The sequence below is a fragment of the Euprymna scolopes genome, chromosome 38 (assembly GCF_053919585.1).
Source record: "Euprymna scolopes isolate OS-2025 chromosome 38, ASM5391958v1, whole genome shotgun sequence".
NCBI classification, from domain to species: domain Eukaryota; kingdom Metazoa; phylum Mollusca; class Cephalopoda; order Sepiida; family Sepiolidae; genus Euprymna; species Euprymna scolopes.
In genome coordinates this window covers 10,485,599-10,508,098 of record NC_136519.1, presented here as the reverse complement: position 1 = coordinate 10,508,098, position 22,500 = coordinate 10,485,599, and the positions used below count along the sequence as shown (strand labels likewise).

The 22,500-nt window shown below is 33.6% G+C and overlaps 1 protein-coding gene across 2 annotated transcripts in view; it reads right to left on the bottom strand.

The window, feature by feature from the left end:
- LOC145263072 (cilia- and flagella-associated protein 221-like) overlaps window positions 1-22,500 on the bottom strand; it is a 521,858-nt gene that overhangs the window by 353,727 nt on the left and 145,631 nt on the right. For both annotated transcript variants that reach the window (XM_080119938.1, XM_080119937.1), the window contains exons 9-10: window positions 12,400-12,449; window positions 5,747-5,899 (exon numbers count right to left, since the gene is read on the bottom strand). In XM_080119938.1, the coding sequence (XP_079976064.1) occupies window positions 5,747-5,899; window positions 12,400-12,449 (203 nt within the window). The remainder of the gene's footprint in view (window positions 1-5,746; window positions 5,900-12,399; window positions 12,450-22,500) is intronic.

Below are 22,500 nucleotides of genomic sequence, written 5' to 3'. Positions count from 1 at the left end.
TCTCACTCTATCCACTTGGGTTTTTTTTTGGGGGGGGGTCAGATCGTCTCTAAATCAGTTATGTACTTCTGGTAATTTCTTTTAACACATTCCTCATTTTGTTTCGTTAGTCCTTGCATTCCATGAACGATGTTTCTGACAACTGAGGAAGAATTGTTGTTTGCTGAGTCGGAATCTGCTAACACTTATCTTTGGCTAGTTTTTGACCTTCAGTTGACGAGAGAGTTACTGGACGCTGATTGATATCTTTGGCAGTAGACAGTAATCTGATATGGACGTGCGGTGGGGGCTCATTGAGTGAAACTCTTTATTGGAGCAAAATTTGGGTACAAAAAACAGCCCTTTTGAATTTCAGCTCACGTCCAAAACAACCGTTGACCAGAGTTTTGATAAAGACTAAACTTCAAATTCCGATTGTGTTGTATTTTACAATGACACTGGCTTTAGAATATTTTTATTATTAATACTTTATAGCATCTTCAGGATGTCCGGAAACGAAGGATATTGTTCTTCTTTTGCCCTTTAGTCCTCTCATTCAATGAACGATGTTTCCGACAAAGGAGGAAGCATTAGTGTATTCTAGGTCGAAATCAACTCATCTGACAGTTATCTTTGTATATTTTGGCAGCAAGTCATTATTCAAGCATGTCTGATTGAACACGACATAATTATTCTTTTTTCTAATTTTTCTGGATATCTTTTCCATTCGCCGAGCAGCCTTTTATATCAGCTGGCATGTTATATAAAATGGCACCCAAAAGTTGTTGTTCAGTCATTTTCTTCTCAAACACTTTCTATCGGTGCATCTGATTGTCATCAGGAGCGATTGCTGTTGTCATTTTCGTTTTTCTTTTCCTTTGAGGCTTGGTGTATTTATAGTTTTATTTATTTTTCCCTTATTGGCTATAAAAGTGGGTGCAGGATGGTTAGGGGCGAATTATTTTTATTTTTAATTTCGACTTTCTTATTTTATAATTTATTTATTTAGTTAGTTTCTTGATAGTTATTAATAGGGCTGTGACAACAGAATATTCTTTTCATTTTTTTTTTACTCTCAAGTATATATCCGACATAGTAAGACACAGTCAATCAACCAAGAACATCATCAGTCTATATAAAAACGTATAAGATATTAACGGATATATACTCAAGTGTCAAAACAACAAAAAGAATATGCTGTTGTCACAGCCCTAGTATTCTACCAGTGATACCGTATGATCTAATCTTCCTGAGGAGACCCTCATGCCATACCCTGTCAAAAGCCTTAGATATATCTAGAGCTACCGCTCTGCCCTCTCCCGCTTTATATATACATACACACACACATATATATATATACATACACAGACACACACGCACATATATACATACACACACATATTTATACATACATACACACACACATATATACATACACACACACACATATATATACATACACACACACACATATACATACACACACACATATATATACATACACACACATATATACATACACACACACATATATACATACACACACATACATACACACACACATATATATATATATATATATATATATATATATATATATATATATATATATATATATATATATATAAATTCACCTATCAACCTTTTTTTAAAAAGATGGAATCGCCCGATCGTTGAAGACAAGATACAAGCAAACAAGCAAGCAATGTCCATATATTTTTTAGAATTATATAGATTCAATCTATATAGTACACCCGGGAAACGTCGAGTAAGACAGCTAGTTTTGTTTATCAATCTAAAAAAAATGTCTGATCAACGCTTTTGTATAGAAGCGAAGCGAAGTGTAAACACTTTGTTTTTCTTTTGTTTTGTTTTTACCGAAATGTTTATTGTTTTGTAAATATTGAAGGCGCACTTTCAAGTATCTATCTCAACCATTATTGCCTTGCGTAGTTAATGTCTGCAGACAGAAAACAAACCGACAGTGTCTTCAAAAAGAATTATTTGTTACACAAAATAAGAAACTGTTTTCCCCCTTCCTATTAGTTTCGTTTGAGTGGTTTGTTTTACGGCATATCGAGCCTTTTGAGGATTATTGATGGAAAAACGGCAGGTAGTTAAGTGTTTAACGATACGAACTGACACCCTGCATGTACCAAGTTCAAATCCCACTTGTTCCACAGAAACGCTTTCCTTTAAGATGTTGGCAACCTTCAAATAGTCTGTAGTGTGCGATGCCTTTATAGAAAAAATTCTATAAATACATTGGGGAATCATCTGATTCATACGAAATCAATGAAAATACACGGTATTTATTGCAAGCGATTTGCTGGTACGTGCGTTTTACGGCATATCAACACTTTCTAAATTACGTTTCTACATTTTTTTAGATGAGGATTGGTTATTCGTATTATTTGAATTCTTCGGACTATTGTTCTCATCATGACTGTCATTTTATTACCTTTCGGTTGATGCAACCTCCGACCTGTTCTTTTGAGGTTATTTCATAGGGGGAAAAAAACACTATCTATTGTAACCGATACGTTGGCATATCTATTTTACGACGTGTCAACAATTTTGGAGGTTATCACCACTCTCACATAAAAGTCACTTTGATAGATAAAAAAGATAATTTTTACAGGGGAATATTTTACATTACACATGCAAAGGGAAATAATAAAATCTCATCAAATCATGTCTTCTTTAAAAAAAAAACAAAAAAAAACATGTTGTCATCTGGAGATATAGCTCAGTTGTAGAACATTCAACTACAAATCGAATGATCCTCTGTTTAAGACCGGATGTACCTCACCATTTTATTTTAATTTTTTTTTTTTTTCTTATAAATGAGTTTAATTTACGATAAAAGAAGATCTACACTTTAAAATCGTCACATTATTTCTTCGTTTGTATATTTTAAAACTAAACATTAATCAGAAGTGGCTTTTCCAAGGCATACACCGTCAAATCCAAATATCAGCTGACGTGATATTGTAAACAAACACAGACGGAATTTGATGAACGACATTATCATTATTATTTTATTATTCTATTTTATTTATTTATTTGTTTATTTATTTATTTATTTATTTGCGAATTAGTCCACCGGGCAAATTATTCCTCGTAATATATAATAATCAATAGAGGATTTATTCTATAATAATACATAAGCAATCTGCATAAAATAATATCATGTTTAATCGTATTGTACGACCGGGCAATGCTGGCGTCAAGCTAGTTTAATATTAAAACGAAATACTAACATCTGTACACAACCATGGCACCATAATTCGTGGCAAGCAGTAATAAGTAACATTTAATGTTTCGAATTTTTTGGATGAGGGTTTATAATTTGGGCATTAGTGCATATTACGAACCGGATTTCTTTAAATATTTGCTCGGGTTTGCTCGACACCTAACGAAAACGGCCGAAATATGCCGAGCGCCGTTGGGTAAATCTTACAAACGCTAGGAAACAGAAACAAGAACATTTGTGGGAGTTGAAAACTCCCAGCCTAACTCGATTGTCGCCCTTTAACTCAGAAGAGCGACCTAGCTACGTCACTTCCTGTTCCCCATATTTCTTCCTCTTTCGAGCCGGACCTTCGAGCAGTCAAGATGTAACAATCACCGGTCCGGTGGCAATGGCCTACCACAATGCTCCTGGATACCGCCAGCCTCTCGCAAGTAACGTTACTCATCTCTCAACGAACTCTTATTCTTCCTATCGCTTCTTCATGTATATTTCTGTAAATAAATTACATTTCTTTCGCTGATATATAACGGTATGCTTTCGTCCTCATTATGCGACCCTTTTCTTTTCCAATCCTTCCACCATATATACATACACCATCATACACATGGGGACAGGGTCGTCTATCACACTGCAGACCATCCTGTCCCCAACACGTTTATCGGGTATTAATTATAATCAAAACAAAATTGAAAAGCAATAAAATATGACACCTATCGTTAGTTTTATGAATAAATATTGTTTTCTTTATTTGCGTAAATAAGTAGAAATCTTTTTTTGTCTTTGTATATGTATTTTTATTAAAAACTAAATTTACTTTTGGTGGGGGATAATGTTTAGTGTTAGGGTTAGGGTTTAAGGTTAGGTTAGGGTGAGGGTTAGATTACTTCGTTGGCCAAAACATGGTGAGACAACAACTATGGAAGGCAGTAATTACTGGGGATACCGTTACAAGACTTAGCATTCCTATCCTGTCGCAGTTAATCACCTGAAGAAGGCCAGAGAATGAGTTGGCCGAAACTAAAAATAGAAAAAGGTTACGCTTTTGTTCCAGACAAGACCGGGCAACCCTACTAATTAATAATAAAAAGTGTTTACCTCTTTATGGCCTGATTGAACTAATTCGTTCAGTCGAGAATAAATAACTATAACGGCATAAATAAAGTGGAAATTGATTCAAACACGTCTTGTACGTATTACTTAAGTACCTGCGTAGATGACAAATACTTTCAGATTGCAACTGTCTATTGCTTACATTTAGTGTGCCGCCATTTGTCTCTGAGATTGGAATATTTTGTTGTCATAAACACATATTTTTTCAAGCACTATGGATAAAATCAAGGTAAGTTTATGAAATGCAAAAATTTCATAATTTTTCCAGTTTGAAAACAATCATAGTCTCATCACCCTGTAAACTAAAATTGAGAATAAATATAATTTTGACGTTTCTGAATTTTTGAGATGCGAATTGGTTATTCGTATTAGACCCGTGGCAATTAATTGTAAAAGTGACATTCCCCTGAAGGTTGAGGGTTCAATTCTCAGTGTGGACGACCAAAAACATGATTGCGAATTACTTAGGACCTCTATCCAGAGATGTCTGACGGAACAAGAGCATGCTACTCCCGTGAAGTAACTAAAGGGTTCTGTTCAAAATTCTGTCCAAATTCTCGAGTTTGACAGAAACATTCCATAAATTATTTTTTTTTAATTGTAGTAACCATAACTTAATTTTATTTGCCATAAAACCCGGCGTTATTCGGGATTGAGCATGGAACTCCTACTACAGTACATAGTACAATATGAGGGTTTTTTATTTTTGTTTTTTAATTATTGTTACATTAGCCAGTATAAATTGAGGTGGAATGTAAGTTGGGTTGGGGTTGGGGTTAGGGTTAAAGCTGTTAGAATAATTGTATTTAGGTTAGAAAGAAAGATTGAGAAAGAAAAACAGGAGAAAAGGAAAGAAAAGAAACAAAGATTGAGAAAAATAAAGGAAAGAAATAAGGAAACATAAAGAAAGAAAAGAAAGATTGATAAAGAAAGGAAGCAGAAAAAAAAGAAAAAAGACTGAGAAAAAAGGAAGGGAAAGAAACCAAAATGAAGAAAGAAAGAATGAAGGAAGAAGAAAGAAGGAAGAAAGAAAGAAGGAAAGATTGAGAAAAAAATGAAGGAAAGAAATACAAAAAGGAAAAAAGAAAGGAAACAAAGAAAAAAGGGAGAAAAAGACAAAAAGGAAAGATTAAGAAAGAAGGAACGAAAAAGAAAGAAAATATTGAGAAAAGAAAGAGAAAGTTTTAAAAAGAAAGAAAGAAAGAAAGAAGGGAAGTTTTAAAAGAAAGAAAGAAAGAAGGTAAACAAAGAAACAGAGATTGAGAAAGAAAGGAAAGAGGAAATAAAGATGAAATACTAGAAAGAAAAGAGAGAAAGAAAGAAAAACTGAGAAAGATAGAAAGGAAAAAGAAAGGAAATAAACAAAAAAGAGAGGGGGGAGAATAGTGTAAGTCTACTTACTCTGTATACTTCCCAGGATTCATTTCGTTTCTCCAAGACAAGCGCCTTTGATGTCTCGCTCATTGGTTCACCGCCAATTTTCGATTGCCAACGAAGTTGATTCTGTCTCTCATCGGACAACATTTGCTGAACAGCGTTCTTAAAAGCGGCTTCCTGCAAGAGCATCGAGGCTATCACGTGTTAGACGCACAACACAAAGAGACGACTGAAAGAGATAGTGTCATTATAATCGACCACCATCGTTTGTCTTCAACGTAATCACTTAGCTGAAAGAAGATTTCACACACACACACACACACACACACACATACACACACACAAGAATTCGAATGCAAAACGCGATACATTCAATTTGTTTAACTCGAGAGACGAAGCAAAATGGCGACTATATCATAGCTGGACACAAACTAAAAACTTACCTTAAATTGAAAACAAAGAGAATTTATGTCGATAACACATTACGTAAAGCATTATTTGAGAGTGTGGCCGAGTATTTATAAGCAACATTTATTTTTCATAGAAATCACTCCAGACAATGCATGAAGCTACTTGGTGTCAAGAAATAAATCCATCCCATTTTTAAAGCCAAAAACTAACCAACGATAAATGTTATATGGATAGATTCCAGCTCCGAAAACAGCAATCCTTCTCCTTTTGTCAGTAGTATCGCTTATGCACTATGAGGACAAAAAGACAATACATATACATATATATATATATATATATATATATATATATATATATATATATAGCGGCACTGATGAGCTGTGATACAGCGAAACAGTATGTGAATGGCTATAAATGCTTCCTATTTGGGGTTGAGCATATTGGAGAGCGAAATAACAAACTGCTGCTAGTGTACAAAGCAGTTCTAGCACCATCCAAATAGCGTACTGGTAAGAAGCGCTGACTGTCGCCTGGGCGGTTGAGTTTAAATTCTGGCTTGAAGTAGTTGCTGGTCTCGCCGCACTGATAGGCTGTGCTATAGCAAAACAGTACTGCATGTGAATTATATATATATATATATATATATATATATATATATATATATATATATATATATATATATATAGTCACCTATATATATATATATATATATATATATATATATATCTGTATGTGAATGACAATATATATCTATATATCTATAAAAGTGAAAGTGTCTGTCTGTCTATGTACATTTCCCTACACAATAATTCTGTCAATTTTCAGTCTACAAACTCAAAATTTGATATACAGGGTACTGAGATTTGGGAAAATCTTTGTAATCCGTTTTTGCCCAGAAATTTGGCTGTTAAGGGGTCAAAGTTCAACGATTTGACCTTTGAGAACTCTACCAAACTCCTCCGACAATTTTGTGTCTAAACACTTGAAATTTTAGATATAGGTTCCTTGGACATGGATCTAACATAATAATTTGATTTGAGCCCAAAACAATAAATGTTAAGAGGTCATAATAGGGGTCAAAGTTAAAAAAAAAAATTGACCTCTGCGGTCTCTACCAAATTACTCAGACAATTTCTGGTCTAAACATTTGAAATTTTACATAAAGGGTATTCAGAGATAGGGTAAGCTTTTTAATCGGTTTGGGTCAAAAATTTGAGCTACAAATATATAAATCTATGTACGTATGTTTGCATGTCTGCCTAAGACTTTCGACAGAGGCGACGGATTTTCACAAGATCAGTATCGTTTTGAAGCTCGACCCTTCAGAGGACAAATACCGATAAACTGACTAAAAACATTAATTTCTTCACCCTCAACTGGGCACTTTTCTATAGGGAGGGGTCGCTTTTTTCGCCCATATTTTCGAAAGTCATTCCCTCTTTTCGATTGTCTAGCCTTAATTTAAACCTACGTCACTTCCGGTTTGGCGGTGATCGTAACAGCAAACACATCACGTTTTTCCCCGCTCTTTTCCTCCTTCGTGGTACGGGTTCAAGCCTGCCTTCCTCCTACCACTTTTTTTTTTGCTCAACACACACCTCCAAAGACCCAGGCAACGCCGGGCACCCATGCTAGTATATATATATATATATATATATATATATATATATATATATATATATATATATATATACAGTTCACATGAACTGTATATATATATATAGTTCACATGAACTGTATATATATAGAATTCCAAGATGGCTACTTATGTAAATACACAATGCTGGATCTTCCTTTATCCAACATTACATTGTCATGCAAATTTCTTTCTAAGGAAAAAATTCTATTTTTCTGAAGAATATATGCACGAAAAAGTCGATATTGATGTAATAATATTTGATTGTTTCTGTCTAATGAAACAGATCTGTAAAAAGTGTGCCAAAGTTTTTAAATGCTGAAAGAATTGTTTGGTAAGAAAAATAAATATTTGGAACTTGGAATGTAGTTATTTTTTATATATGCTCCATTGTTATTTTTAACTAGCATTGAGCTCCTAAACTAAAAGGATTGGTATGTACGAATGGTGAAATATAATTGAAAACACACACACACATACACACACACATATATATATATAGTAGTAAGCTTTGAAAATGTATATGGAAATTAAGTTATAAAAAAATTTTCCACGTTTTATCCTCGTGAGGATTCGTCAGACTATTACATAGAATTGATGTTGCTTCGTGTTTTTATATATCCCTGTGGTACTGGTTTTACTAGTCAAACAATCAGATTCTTAGTTATTCACACACCCATTTATTTATAAAAATTACTACCGAGCTCTACTTACTACTTCATAACTTCCAGCTCATGCGAACACTCTGGATTACCTAACGTACTCGCTCGAATTCATTATTTAACAGTTCTTAATTCCCTTCATTTCCGCGGCTTTTGTTTGGTGGCTCTGAGGTAGAGGCTTAAAAAATGGAGCAAAAGGCGGTTGGGTTCGAATTGCATGACCGGCAGGATTTGCTACTCTACACTGATGATTGCATAAACATGAAACACTAGTGTCTGTAGGTAAATATATATATAAGTAATTTTGTGCATGTGAGAGTTCTTTTCTCATAGGTTTCGAAACAGCTGAGCCAATTTTTTGCAAATTTCACACAAAGCTAATTCATTCTTAGATATGTTTTGTACCGAACTCGAAAAAATCTGATCTTAAAAATAGTCTTTCTTCTCTTATAGATAAAATTAAAAAAATAATTTTTACGAGGGGATATTTTATGTTACACCGGCCAAGGGAAATAATTTTCCCTTCGTCGGTGTAACGTAAAATATTCCCCTGTAAAAATTCTTTATTTAATTTATGAGAGAAGAAAGAGTATATGTAAGCTCGTCAAGCACAAACAAACACAGATGGAATTTGATGAACGATATTAGCATTATTTTTTTTTATTTATTTCGAATTAGTCTGCCGGGCAACACACATCTGAAAAAAAAAGTAGTCGGAACGCAAGGGTACATGGGGGTAGTACCTTACAATTATACCGTCTCAGTTTCCATGATTCCATGTGATATTTTTTGATATGATATGGAGTTTTCAAGAATTCTGGCGAAAGAACTGACCCAGTAAATTATCGCCCTTTTCACCAAAATATTTGTGTCCATAATTAACCAAGTTCTAGTCCATCACGTTACAGATGCTAAACTTTTGACCGACCAACAATACGGATTTAGGCAAACCTGTTCCACAGCAGACATCCTAACTGTAATCTCTGGACGTATATACCATTCACTGGACAAAGCAGGGGAGGGTAGAGCGGTAGCTCTAGATATATCTAAGGCTCTTGACAGGGTATGGCATGAAGGTCTTCTTAGGAAAATCAGATCATACGGTATCACTGGAAGAATACTTAACATAATTAAATCCTTCTTAGATAAGAGAAAAATCCAGGTTGTCCTCCACATTCGTACATCTAAACAATATGATATAAATGTGGGAGTGCCTCAAGGGTCTATCCTTGAACCTCTATTATTCCTAATATTCATAAATTACCTCCCTGACAAAATTGTCTGTGAGATGGGTATATATGCTGATACCACCCTCTATAACAGACACAACAAGAAAACAAATGAACACATATCTAAAGAAATGGCAAAACACTAGAGGATGACCTTCAATCTGTAGTGGAATGGAGACAAAAATGGATGGTCACATTCAATGCTGCCAAGACTAAACTTGTTTCCTTCAATAATTACAAGAAACCTTCTCTACCACCAATAGCAATGGCCAACGACTCTTTATCTGAAAGTATATCTTTTAAACTCCTTGACCTAATGCTCACAGGAAACATGAGTTGGAACAATTACATTGAGAGCATTGCCAGGACTGCTGCGAAGAAGGTAGGTTCTCTCTAGGGTGCTAGAAATCTACTAATGCTCGAAAGTATCTTGTACCTCTATAAGGCCACCATTCGCCCATGTATGTTATCATATATGGGCTGCTGCATCTACTACTAGTTTCTCGCTCCTAGACAAGGTTCAAAAGACAGTCGCCAACCTAATAGGTCCTGAACTGTAATCTAAGCTTCAGCCTCTGTCCCATCGATGAAATGTTGCATCCCTCTGCCTGTTCTACAAGTACTTTAACGGTGAATGCTCCGACAAACTGCAAGCACTCATACCCCTTCGACGTAAATATCCCCAACAAACCCGACAAGCAGATAAATCCCACCCCTTCACAGTAGAGATCCCTAGATGTAAGAGAGCTTTGTACTCCAATAGTTTCTTCCCCAGAACCGCTAGACTTTGGAATTCCCTTCCGAGTTCCTGCTTCCTTAACTGTACTGACATGCAGAAGTTCAAGTGTAACGTGAACCGACATCTTGCTGCCCAACTCCCCGCATAGTACCCCTGTAGATTATGTCATTGATAGTAGCCCCCTATATCAAAGTGGCAATGTTTGGTGTGAAAATATAATAAAAAAAAGGTTCTTGTGTGTACATCTCCGCATTCTAGGGTTTTGCTTAATATTTCTGCAGTTTTCAGTATGTTTTATCTTTTCAGCCATCTCTATGATTCTAATCTCTCAATCATTATTACTATTATATTTACTACTACTACTACTACTACTACTACTACTACTTACCTGGAGTTCTCACACAGGTCATCATCAGATATTACTCACTGACGACAATTTGTGATGTTTCCTGGAGTCTGGGTGACAACATGTCTTTCCAGATATACCATACTCTCCACCTAATTTACGTTATCACAACAGCCATTTACCATTGATTTCTCGCTGGCAACGACCATTAGCTTTCACTGAAATTTGGGTGGCAATAAAGCTCCCTAACGTCCCGGTCATCTTCACATTCATCCAGTGAAGGTTATACACATATATATTGTAATAAGTATTAAATCATTAAAATATATATAGCCATTAAGCTAGACCAATTTTTCGGATTTCATACTAGTGAGGACTCGTCAGGCTAATGCATATTGATTTTCTCTCATCTTTTCATGTATATATATATATATATATATATATATATATATATATATATATACGTTTTGTTTAGTTTGCTAATCAACCAATCAGATTCTTTGCGATTTCCAATCTTATTTTCACTAGCCAATAGTCATGCTTTATCAAACAAATGTTCAGTTTACTAGTAATTCACCCATTTCTTTGTTAATTTTTTAAGTGGAGTGTGCCAGGCTTCTTTGCATAATAATGGGTGACTTTTATAAACCTGGGTTTGTTTAGGTTTAAATTTTTGTTTATATTCGTTTTAATTTTAATTTACTAATAATAATATTGTAAAAGGAAAGAAAAAAACAATAGTATCGATGTGCATTTTAGGTCAGAAAGCCCGTATCTTCAAACAATTTGATCTGTTGGCACCAGTAAATATATAGTAATAAGTTGTCACACTACACATCAAAACTAGGATCATTTATATACATAAAATAAGCTACAATAATTCCTAACAATACTTAATATTCATCAAAACTCGTATCCTGGAAATCAATTTGACAGTCAGTCTGTGACACTGACTTTCAGAAATAAAAAATAAATAAATAAAACAGACAAAGGAAAACTGCCGAACAGTTCGACACGTTTCTTTTTATTCCCTCCGCCCCTGGAGAAGAGATACTACTCTCGAAAATTAGGGACATCAACACCTACCATCTTGTACAACACATTATGTTGGCAAATAAACGTAATATAGTTGAAAAATATTGAAAATTCCTTATAATATTGTCATTAGTCTTTTATATACTAACTTTTGTCCATGGCGTTTCTTAGGAACTGCATTGATATAGCCTTCAAACACAACTCCTTTCAAACTAAGCGCAATACTTCAAGTAAACTACATCTTTCTAAAACTAGATTAGTTTTACAGCTAGCAAACATCTATATTAGACATGTGGCGCCATGGTTAAAAGCGTTGAGTATAATCAGTTCTAAATGACAGTTCTGTTTATGTTAGTTGAATATTCAATATTTTCTAATATTGATAATGATTTAAAATAGCATTAAAAACACTAATCTACTCCTGTGGATTATATAATGGGTTCAGTTCAAAATTCCATATAGATTCCTGAGTTAAAAAAAAAAAATACATCTGAAGAAGGTCGTAGGTTATTAACACTGGCCAAAACCTTGGAAAAATAACAACCAAGCTGAAAATAGTTTTCCAAAGAATCCGAATAATTCAAATGTAAAATAAATAATCTTACAAGATATTTCTTACCTTCATTTGTTTACTTGGTCGCAAGAGACCATCTTTGCTTCTTAACAAAGCTGAAAAAAGGAAAAAATATATATATGAATATATATTTATACAATCTCTTTCTTTGATAACTAGAGACTGTGGCCAAACACCATTATGGCTAGCAAGAAAAAAAGCATTGTTTAAACTTTCCTGATGAGGATTTTGGTATAAGCCGACAATTAGAAATTTAAAATAAATAAATATTTATTTAAAAATAAAAAATACTGCACGAGTCATGTTTTGAATTTAATTTCTTCATGCTTCTTAAAAGTATATTTCTATTAATTTAAAATTAATTTAATTTCTCCGTGCTTCTTAACAGTATATTTCTATTAATTTTAAATTAATTTCTCCGTGCTTCTTAACAGTATATTTCTATTAATTTTAAATTAATTTCTCCGTGCTTCTTAACAGTATATTTCTATTAATTTTAAATTAATTTCTCCGTGCTTCTTAACAGTATATTTCTATTAATTTTAAATTCATTTCTCTGTGCTTCTTAACAGTATATTTCTATTAATTTAATTTCTCCATGCTTCTTAATAGTATATTTTTATTAATTTTAATTTAATTTCTCCATGCTTCTTAACAGTGTATTTCTATTAATTTTAAATTAATTTAATTTCTCCGTGCTTCTTAACAGTATATTTCTATTAATTTCAAATTAATTTCTCCGTGCTTCGTAACAGTATATTTCTATTAATTTTAAATTAATTTAATTTCTCCGTGCTTCTTAAAAGTATATTTCTATTAATTTTTATATATATAATCTCATAAAATCACGATACAGCCATATTCCCCTTATGAGTAATATGATAACCGTTACTTTTGATCAATCCTGCTTAGTATATACACCATCGCTTTAATTCTTCATCATAATTTTATGCCTGAAAACACACACCGTCTCTAAGTGCTGTTATTGCCACAGTTACTGCTGTCGATAAAAACCTTTAGCGTAAAACCCCTGCATAGACATTATACATCATACGGATAACATAGAACCACAACCCAACTACTCCTATACATCCCTCTGAATCTTAACTACATAAACTACTTACAATATTTAAAACTATGATAGAAACCCGATACTCCATTTTACACTATACTTTATAGAGTACGCTCCTCCTTTATTTTAGAATTCAATATAGCTCCTCCTAACAACATCAATAACTTTATTGATTTATTTCGTTCTTGATGATTCCCTCTCTAGACGTCACATCCCCATTATGTTACCTAACATCTTCTCTACTCTTCTGATGAGAAGCATTAGGTTTCAAAATGCCTTGGTATAAAGAGTCCCCTTTATCCCCCAACTAAATGTATGTATATCCTTATTAAATAAATGACTCATCCTATATTTTCCAATATATAATATTTGTGAATCATTTTGCACTCGTACTGTCTCCTACATTTATATATATATATATATATATATATATATATATATATATATATATATATATATATAGGAGACAGTACAGGAGACAGTGGAAATTACATAGTTATTACTTTAACCTTTCAGATAGATATATAATTTTTCTTTAACATTATCGTTTTTACTACATACTTTCTTAATACTTTAACTTAATAATCCTTTATTTTAATTCTGTATTTCTTCTTTGCTTGGCCGGTTTTTTATCTGCAATTTCCGTTTTAGTCTTTAAATATTCCTATCAATCTAATATATCAACCTACCCACACATTCATATCTTGTATGCATATTTACTTATATTTTACTATATGCATTTACTTACATACTAATTGCTTTATTCGGAATTTGCAGATACCGGCCACCCTCTCCCCTTATAAACATTTTTATTTTACATTTTATTTTTTTTTTTTTTTCTTTATTTATTTATTAATTTATTCATTTTTTCCATTTAGTGTCTTTTAACAACTCTTGCTGACATTTTCTTAATTAATAACCTGTACATTTCAGTTGACCTATTTTTGCCCTATATTTTTCGCGCCTTTTAACATCATTTTGTCTGGGTCATTTTGATATTTGCTTTTCTATTTTATATTTAATTCTATCACCATTTAATTTTTTTTCTCTTCTTCACTGATTTTTTCTCTTCTTCACTGATCTTTCTTATTTCCATTTTGTCTCGGCAGCCGTGTCAAACGCATATCTTATTTTTCTTTTATTAATATTATTGGAATTTTTCCCCCTTTTCCTTGCCGAAATCCATGGAATAATTCACAAATATTTGTGAATTATTCCATGGATTTCGGTCTTTTGGATTATTTTGGATCATCTTCCAATTACGTGACTTCCTTGGATTTTACTTGTGCGAATGGAAATTCAATTAACTTTCTTGGATTTATATTTTGGGATTTTACCGTCATTGGATAATTTACCTTTCACCATTCACGTGTAATCACCTTTTTCTTCACCGTATTCCCTCTGCTTCACTTTTTGTTATCAAGTAAGATCTTTGACTTACTTGCACTTTCATCAAATACTTTTGTATGCAAAATCTGATCCCGCATTTTGCTAATTCCTACTCTCTGATGAGAAGGAAAGTATTTCTTCGAAACTCTGCGGATTAAGGACCATCCACTTATTAAGTGTTTCCTTTTCAGATTAATTATGTTTTTAACTCTTTTTCAAAGTGTTTTTTAACATGTTTTATTAACTATTTGCTCTTATATATATGTATATACACACACACGAACACATATATAGGCATATATATACACATATACATGATGATTGCAACGTCTTGTCAGACGAGTGCCACTCCCTCAGACACTTAAAGTCCATGAGCCCAAAAATGACTTCCATCGCCACAGGACCATTTTTATAAACAAATCCCTAAAGGAGTATCTATACACAGATGATGTTACAGAGTCTTTGCTTTGTACGACAGCTAAGTCTCTCTCTCGGTTCAAAATGTTGAGATCTAGCAACAAGCAAGAGCAAGATAGCCAGCAACAAGTTAAACTGCAGAACAGCTTAATGCGGGTACTGGTCTCCCACTTTATGTTTTTTTAAATCAGAGATTTGCTTCTCCTAGAAAGGTTGCCTTCACCACAGCTTACGGAAACCCTCTCCACCCCAACACACACATACATACACACAAACACACACGGTGCTAGTTGGCCGTTGACCCAAAAAAGGGTTCATTCGCCCTTTGGAAGGTCTTGTTTTTAATCCTTCAGGGAGACTAGCCACCCTCCTCACCAAACAAGTCTGGTGGGGGAACCAGTTTAGTCGCCGGTGACCTGACCATGAGGCAGGTAGTACTAGGTTACATGGTACCAGTAGCATATACATATATATACGAGGGGCGTGCAATAAGTAATGCCCCTGACCCAATTCCCATAGCAGTAGAACAACGAAACTTGGCACAGTTATTAGTCTTTCTCTACATAGGAATCACCAAGAGTTATGGATTTCTCCGATCGTTTGATGAAGCTCTGGAGACCGTTTTTGTAGAACACCCCAGGTTGGTCCTCCAACCACGATGTGACTTCAGAAATTAAGGCTGCATCATATGGGAAACGGTTTCCTTTCAAAAACAACTCCATGGCTGGGAAGAGGTGAAAGTTAGAGGGTGCAAGGTCAGGAGAGTAGGGAGGATGGGGGAGGTTTTCATAACCACACTCCCGTGCTTCTGATCTGGTGACATGCGAGTTGTGGACCGGAGCATTGTCCTGCAGGAGGAGGGAACCTTTGCTGATCTTGCCCCGCCTCTTGATTTTGATAGCTTTCCTTAATGTCCTCAAAAGTGAAGTGACAGACTTCCTGGCAAAGGGTACTCCTGTAATTGTGGTACCCTTTGCCAGGAAGTCTGTCATCACTACTCCGTCCTGGTCCCAGAAGACTGTGAGCATGACCTTGCCAGCGGAGGGCTGCACCCTTGCCTTCTTTGGAGGTGGTGAGTCCAAGTGCTTTCACTGCATTGACTGTGCTTTGGTCACCGTCTACTCAGTTCAGTTTTTAATTAACCATTTATTTGAATTTGATGCATTCAGGATGCCCTCTATTTCGCACATTGAAAAGAACACATTTTTTAATGGGTAGTCTTTTAATTAGGTCAAAACACACTTAGTATTGCAAAGATATTTCTCGCATCATACTTTAATAAATATATTATTATTTGGAGAGAACTTGAATGCCTACTAGACACTATTCTTGAGTGTCTAAGATCTCTCTTTACAAAGGTTTGTTATAACAAATCTGGTATGAATATCTTTCACTCTACAAGTAAACCCTATTCAAAACAACATAGTATTCGCAGCTGAAATAAGATACCCTTGGCATATATGAGGTGAAGTTGCTTTGAGTAACATCAATACGATTGATACTCCACTAGACGAGATAAATTTTTATCCTGGAGACCTGTAAGACCCAGACTAAGTATAATGCAGATACAAACACACATCTATATTATCTACGAGACACCATTCTCGAATGTTTATGGTCACTCCTTACGAAAGTCTGTCAAGACAATCTGGCATGAGTACACTTTGCCCTACAAGTAAACTCTCTCTGTCTCTGTCTATCTCTCTCCTCTCTCTCTGTCTCTCTCTATATATGTGGGGGGGGTATACATATATGTGACGAGTTCTTCCTTTGAACAAACCAATAATGCTGTAACAAAAGCATCCATTCAGTCTTGAGAGACAATGGCTATGCCCTGTAAGGATGTCTGCATGTGTAATTGTTAAGCAAGAGTTGCGCAATCTCTAACTACACTTCTTGTGAGTTGGCAATGTCTGAATCCAGTAGCAAAGAGAAGTCCAGGACGATTTGGAACAATACAAAATGCATGTAAAACACATAGAGTGCCTGGTATTCACCAAATAGTCACCTATTTTTGTAGTGACCAGGCTCAATAATGCTTAACTTTGATGATCTAATGGGAATCCGTGTGTCAACCTAATTATGCTGTATATTATCAAATCTAAAATATAAGTATAATGCAGATACAAACACACATATATATTACCTACTAGACACTAGCTTCGAGTGTCTATGATCTCTCTTTGTACAGGGTTTTGTCAGGACAATCTGGTATGAGGATTCTACTGCCTACAATGAAAACTCTGATCAAATATTTAACATCACATAGTCTTCAAAGGCCAAATAAAATCCCCTCAACATCGATAATCCATACTGCCTTTTACGACGAATGGTTCACATTTTCCAAGTGATGTTACCTCAAGTAACAGCACCAAGTTGGATACTCAACCAGACTAGATGAATTCTCATCCTGGAATCCAGTAAGAACAAAGAGACCACAAGCAAGATATATTATAACATATTTAGATGGTCAATTAGGGAAAGAAAAATTATGTTCCTAACTTTTTTACTAACTCAGCGATTGAGAGGTAAAGGGAACTTTAATTGAATATTCAAACATCTATGTATCTTAAAGTAATGTCTCTTGGATATTTAAACCCACTAAGTTTATATTTTCTTTATCAGCGTTGCTTCGGATGTATAATATCTAAAACACAACTCCGTGGTGATACAACAGAGGCTGGAGCTAAACACATAGTATGAAAATCTATTAGCTTAGAAATTATCTTTTCTGTGTGTACTCTATCCAAGAAAAAGAGAGAAGTTGGTTGTTGATGCACCAGCCCAGATAATGTACGAGGGTTGCTCCAAAAGTAAAACCCATTTTTTAACTCAAAAAGTTGAAAAGCTACAAAGACAGTAGTACCGTGGCCTTCGTTATAAAGATGGCCGGCCAGCTGAAAAAATTACGTCATCGCCGAGGTCCCAACAAGCAAGATATGTGGAACTCTTAGACTGTCAATAATGAACAGTAATTTTTACAGACAGCGTTACAAAACTTCAAAATTGGATTGAAATAAAGAAAGAACACGATGATTTATACTGAAACTCATCTAATATTAATAATAAAAAAATAATAAAACACAAGTTGTTTGTTTAAGTATTATAAGCAATTGAATATTTTGTTGTATTATAGATTTTAAAGATTAGAATGCGTTCTTTAATTACTTATAAATTACATTTTTAAAAAGTGAAGGAACACGATTTGATTTGTAGTAAACTTGAAGTTTATTTAATATAATTAAATGAAAATGTTATCAAAGGCAAGATAAGTTACTTTTCTACCAAACTGGACATATTTTTCGTGTTTTTATTCAATGTAACATGTTTATTCAGTTCAAAAACCATACAGTGTTTACCGATAGCAGTGTCAGAAATTTCGTGAAAATAGTGAATAATTCCACCCCATCTTTCCAAGCTTATAACTCCTCGAAAAATGTAATTCAAGCCCTAATTTTTTTTTTCAATTAAAGGAGCAAGGACCAAGGTTTTATTAAAAAAAAAAAAAAATGTGTTTTTTTTTTAAAAAAAGGTTTTAAACTTCGGACTTTACAGGTAAATTTCTAAAAAAGGCATTTTTTTTTTTGTTTTAAATTTGAATATATTATTTATTGACCTTTTCTCTTCAATTTGTGATATATAAAACTCCGACATAAATTAATTATTTACTTTTTATGAGAAAGTTAAAAATGGGTGACACTTGGGGGGGGGGGCGTGAATTAAAAAAAAAACGTTTGTCTAAAATATTATATTCGGTTTATTGGAAAGAACATAAAATTTCACATTGACCCTGAAAATATCGTAAAAATAGAATCAATAAAAAAATTTTGATAGATTTTTAAAGTTTAAAAATTGAAAAATATTGAGTTCGGAAAATTCATTACTGTTTTTAAAAATACTATTAAAAAACCACCGAATATATATCAAGTTATGTCACGGTAACTTATATTGAGCAAATTTCTAAGAGTATTTTGTCTAGTTTATTATTTATTACACCTTTTTCCGAACTTACCGTGTTAAAGAGAGAGTCGGCCGCCATTTTAAATTTTCCAATACGTCGGTAAACACTGTATGTTTTTCGAGCTGAATAAATATGTTACATTGAATAAAAACACAAAAAATATATCCAGTTAGGTAGAAAAGTAACTTATCTTGCCTTTGATAACATTTATTTGTTTGACATTTATTTTTTGACTTTTTCGAATCTATGTATACAGTAATACAAACCCGGAAATTTCAAGATGGCGTCTGACTCCCTCTTTAACACGGTAAGTTTGGGAAAAGGTGTTATAAATAAAAAAACTGGTTAAAATACTGTAAAAAAAACTCGCTCAATATATGTTACCGTGACATAGCTTGACATATATTTTTTCTAGTTTTTTTATTTATAACACCTTGTTTTTGGAGCTGAATAAACATGTTACATTGAATAAAAACACGAAAAATATATCTAGTTTGGTAGAAAAGTAACTTATCTTGCCTTTGATAACATTTATTTGTCATATATTTGTTTTTTGACAACTTTTTCGAATCTGTGTACAGTAATACAAACCCGAAATGAACGCGCGTTTTTTTTTTTTTTACTTTTAAGTTTCATATTTTTAAATTTTATCTTTCTAGCTTTAAAAAAAAGTTTAAAAATGTTATCAGCCGGCATAATTTATTTTTAAATATTGAAAATTTCAGGAAAATTAATTTTTGCTAAATTTTTAAAACGTGTCAACAGCTTAAAAAAATCGTCTCTTCAAAAGAGTCGATGTTGTCTCGCATTTTCATTAGTTTTGTATGCTGTAAAAAATTTTTTTTTAATATTAGCAATTTATTTGACGCTTCTTTTGAATGGTAAAAAACTTAGGATGATAATATTGAATTAAATTATAGTTAAATCGTGTTAAATACAGGGGGGGAGCACGTTAAAACTTACTTTGTTTAATGGAGATATCCACGAGTTACTACCGGTGTTTACCGGTGTAAAGAAACAACTAATGGACTACCCGTGATGACGTCAGCAGATTAAATTATTTTTGCCCACCGGCCATCTTGTCTTTTAAGACGGTCTTGGTAGTACTATTAACGCGAGGACTTTTTGTACTCCAGTATTTATTTTTCTTCATAGTCACCACCATTCTCAATGCCCTTTTGTCAGCGATGAACAGTGCCTGTGCATGGGCGTCCTAACATGCTTTATCATATGAGGGTCATTCCAAAAGCCTTCTATATTTTTTTACACAAAAAAGCTGAAGAGCTACAAAGACGGGAGTGGTACCATTAAAAGGAGCAACTTTTTGTGCTCCAGAATTTATTTTTCCACATAGTCATAAATAATCTCAATGCATTTTTGCCAGCAATTCAATGATGCATCTCTGCTTCTGATGCACATTCATGACAGGGGCTGTTTTCTTAGAGTCTCACACTTCCATATCTGCAACAGGGAGATGAAAATTTCAGGTCATGAATGCATAAGTTCAATCATCATAACAATGCAACTTGCTATCTCTTCTGATCCGTTTGGGCAGAATAAAAATAGGAGGCATTACTTTTGAAACCCTCCCATAAGTATTAAAACTGCAGCGGTGAAGCCACACAGGTTATCAACGTCTCATTGATAAGGTAATACTGAGAAACCTAGGCTCAATGGTATATTGTTTGGTTTCCTGGTGACCCTTATCTGTTCCTGGTTCAAAATGACAACATTTGATACATTCTATCCCAACAGAGAATACAGATGAAATAAAACAAAAAACGTTGGCTTTTCTGCTTGAGCTGGAAGGGTTAATCGATAATGATTCATTTTAAATTTGGTTTTACACACATCTACGAGTGCCAATCGAATAAGTGGACACACATATAACGAGACAAAGAATCGATATGCAATAGAGAGCGTCGAAATAGAAGGAAGGTGTGAAATATTAAGAACTACGAAATCTTTTCTCTTACGTTGTTTTTTTTTTTACTCTCTTTTTCTATATTCCTCTCTTTATTCTTCACATCTATTGATTCGATTGTAACAATCTCAAAAAAAAAAAAAAATATATATATATAAACGTTAACTTCTTTCTGATGAAATCTTTTGAATGACAAGAACGAAATATAATTTCACCAGATAAATTAATTTGTGTTAGTATATTCGCTTTTTTACATATTTTTTCGTTGTATTTTCAACATTTTGTCAGATTGTATCAAACCTTTTTTTATATATATAAGCAGGCCACCTGACGTTGCCTGGTTCGAAAATGCGCTTAAATATGATATTTAATTTATGCAGATTTTTATATTTATTATTATAGAGCCGATTCCCTATTAATTATTTTATATATGCTTGCTTATATATATATATATATATATATATATATATATATATATATATATATATATATATATTGTGATGTGCCCCTTAATATATAAGTTTTTTTCTATTTGAGTGGTGCTTTGAGTTTTTTGTACAACATTTGAGTTGTGTTTTGTGGTTCTTGTACAAGATTGGAGTGTTATTTTGAGGTTTTTTGTACAACATTTGAGTAGTGTTTTGAATTTTTTTGTACAACATTTGAGTGGTGTTTTGAGGTTTTTTGTACAACATTTGAGTGGTGTTTTGAGGTTTTTTGTACAACATTTGAGTGTTATATTGAGGTATTTGTACAACATTGGAGTGGTATTTTGAGTCTTTTTGTACAACATTTGAGTGGTGTTTTGAGGTATTTGATTTGTTTTTTGTACAACATTGGCAAATGTTTTTGTTTCCATATAGTTTCAACAATTTTCTTAGCTTCTGGGAATGGTAAATATTTTATGTGTTTTACATACATTATCTCATTTTCTTTCTTGTAGATATAGCAAGTTCTTGAGAAGGCAGAGTGTTCCCCATGGCTGTTTGCACATTTTATATTTTTTGCACATTCACCACACTTTCCACACACTTGATGTCCTCTACAAATATCTTTGTGATTACCAAATTTCTTACATTTGAAACATCGCTCTATCCTTTCTATTTTATAGTCAATCCTGATATCTTCTGGTATTGATGGTTTTTCAAAGGTGAGTATATATATATATGTGTGTGTGTGTGTGTGTGTGTGTGTGTGTGTGTGTGTGTGTGTGTGTGTGTGTGTAATGTGGTTGTTTTATCTGATGGTCATTCGTTTTTATTCATTTTTTTTTAATGTTTCCCCACGAGAGCATATGTGATACAAGGTCGTTTTTAATGTGGGGGAAAAAACAGCTCTCCAAAAGGGGGCACTTTGGCAGGAGGCAGAAGTAAAAATTCCCTT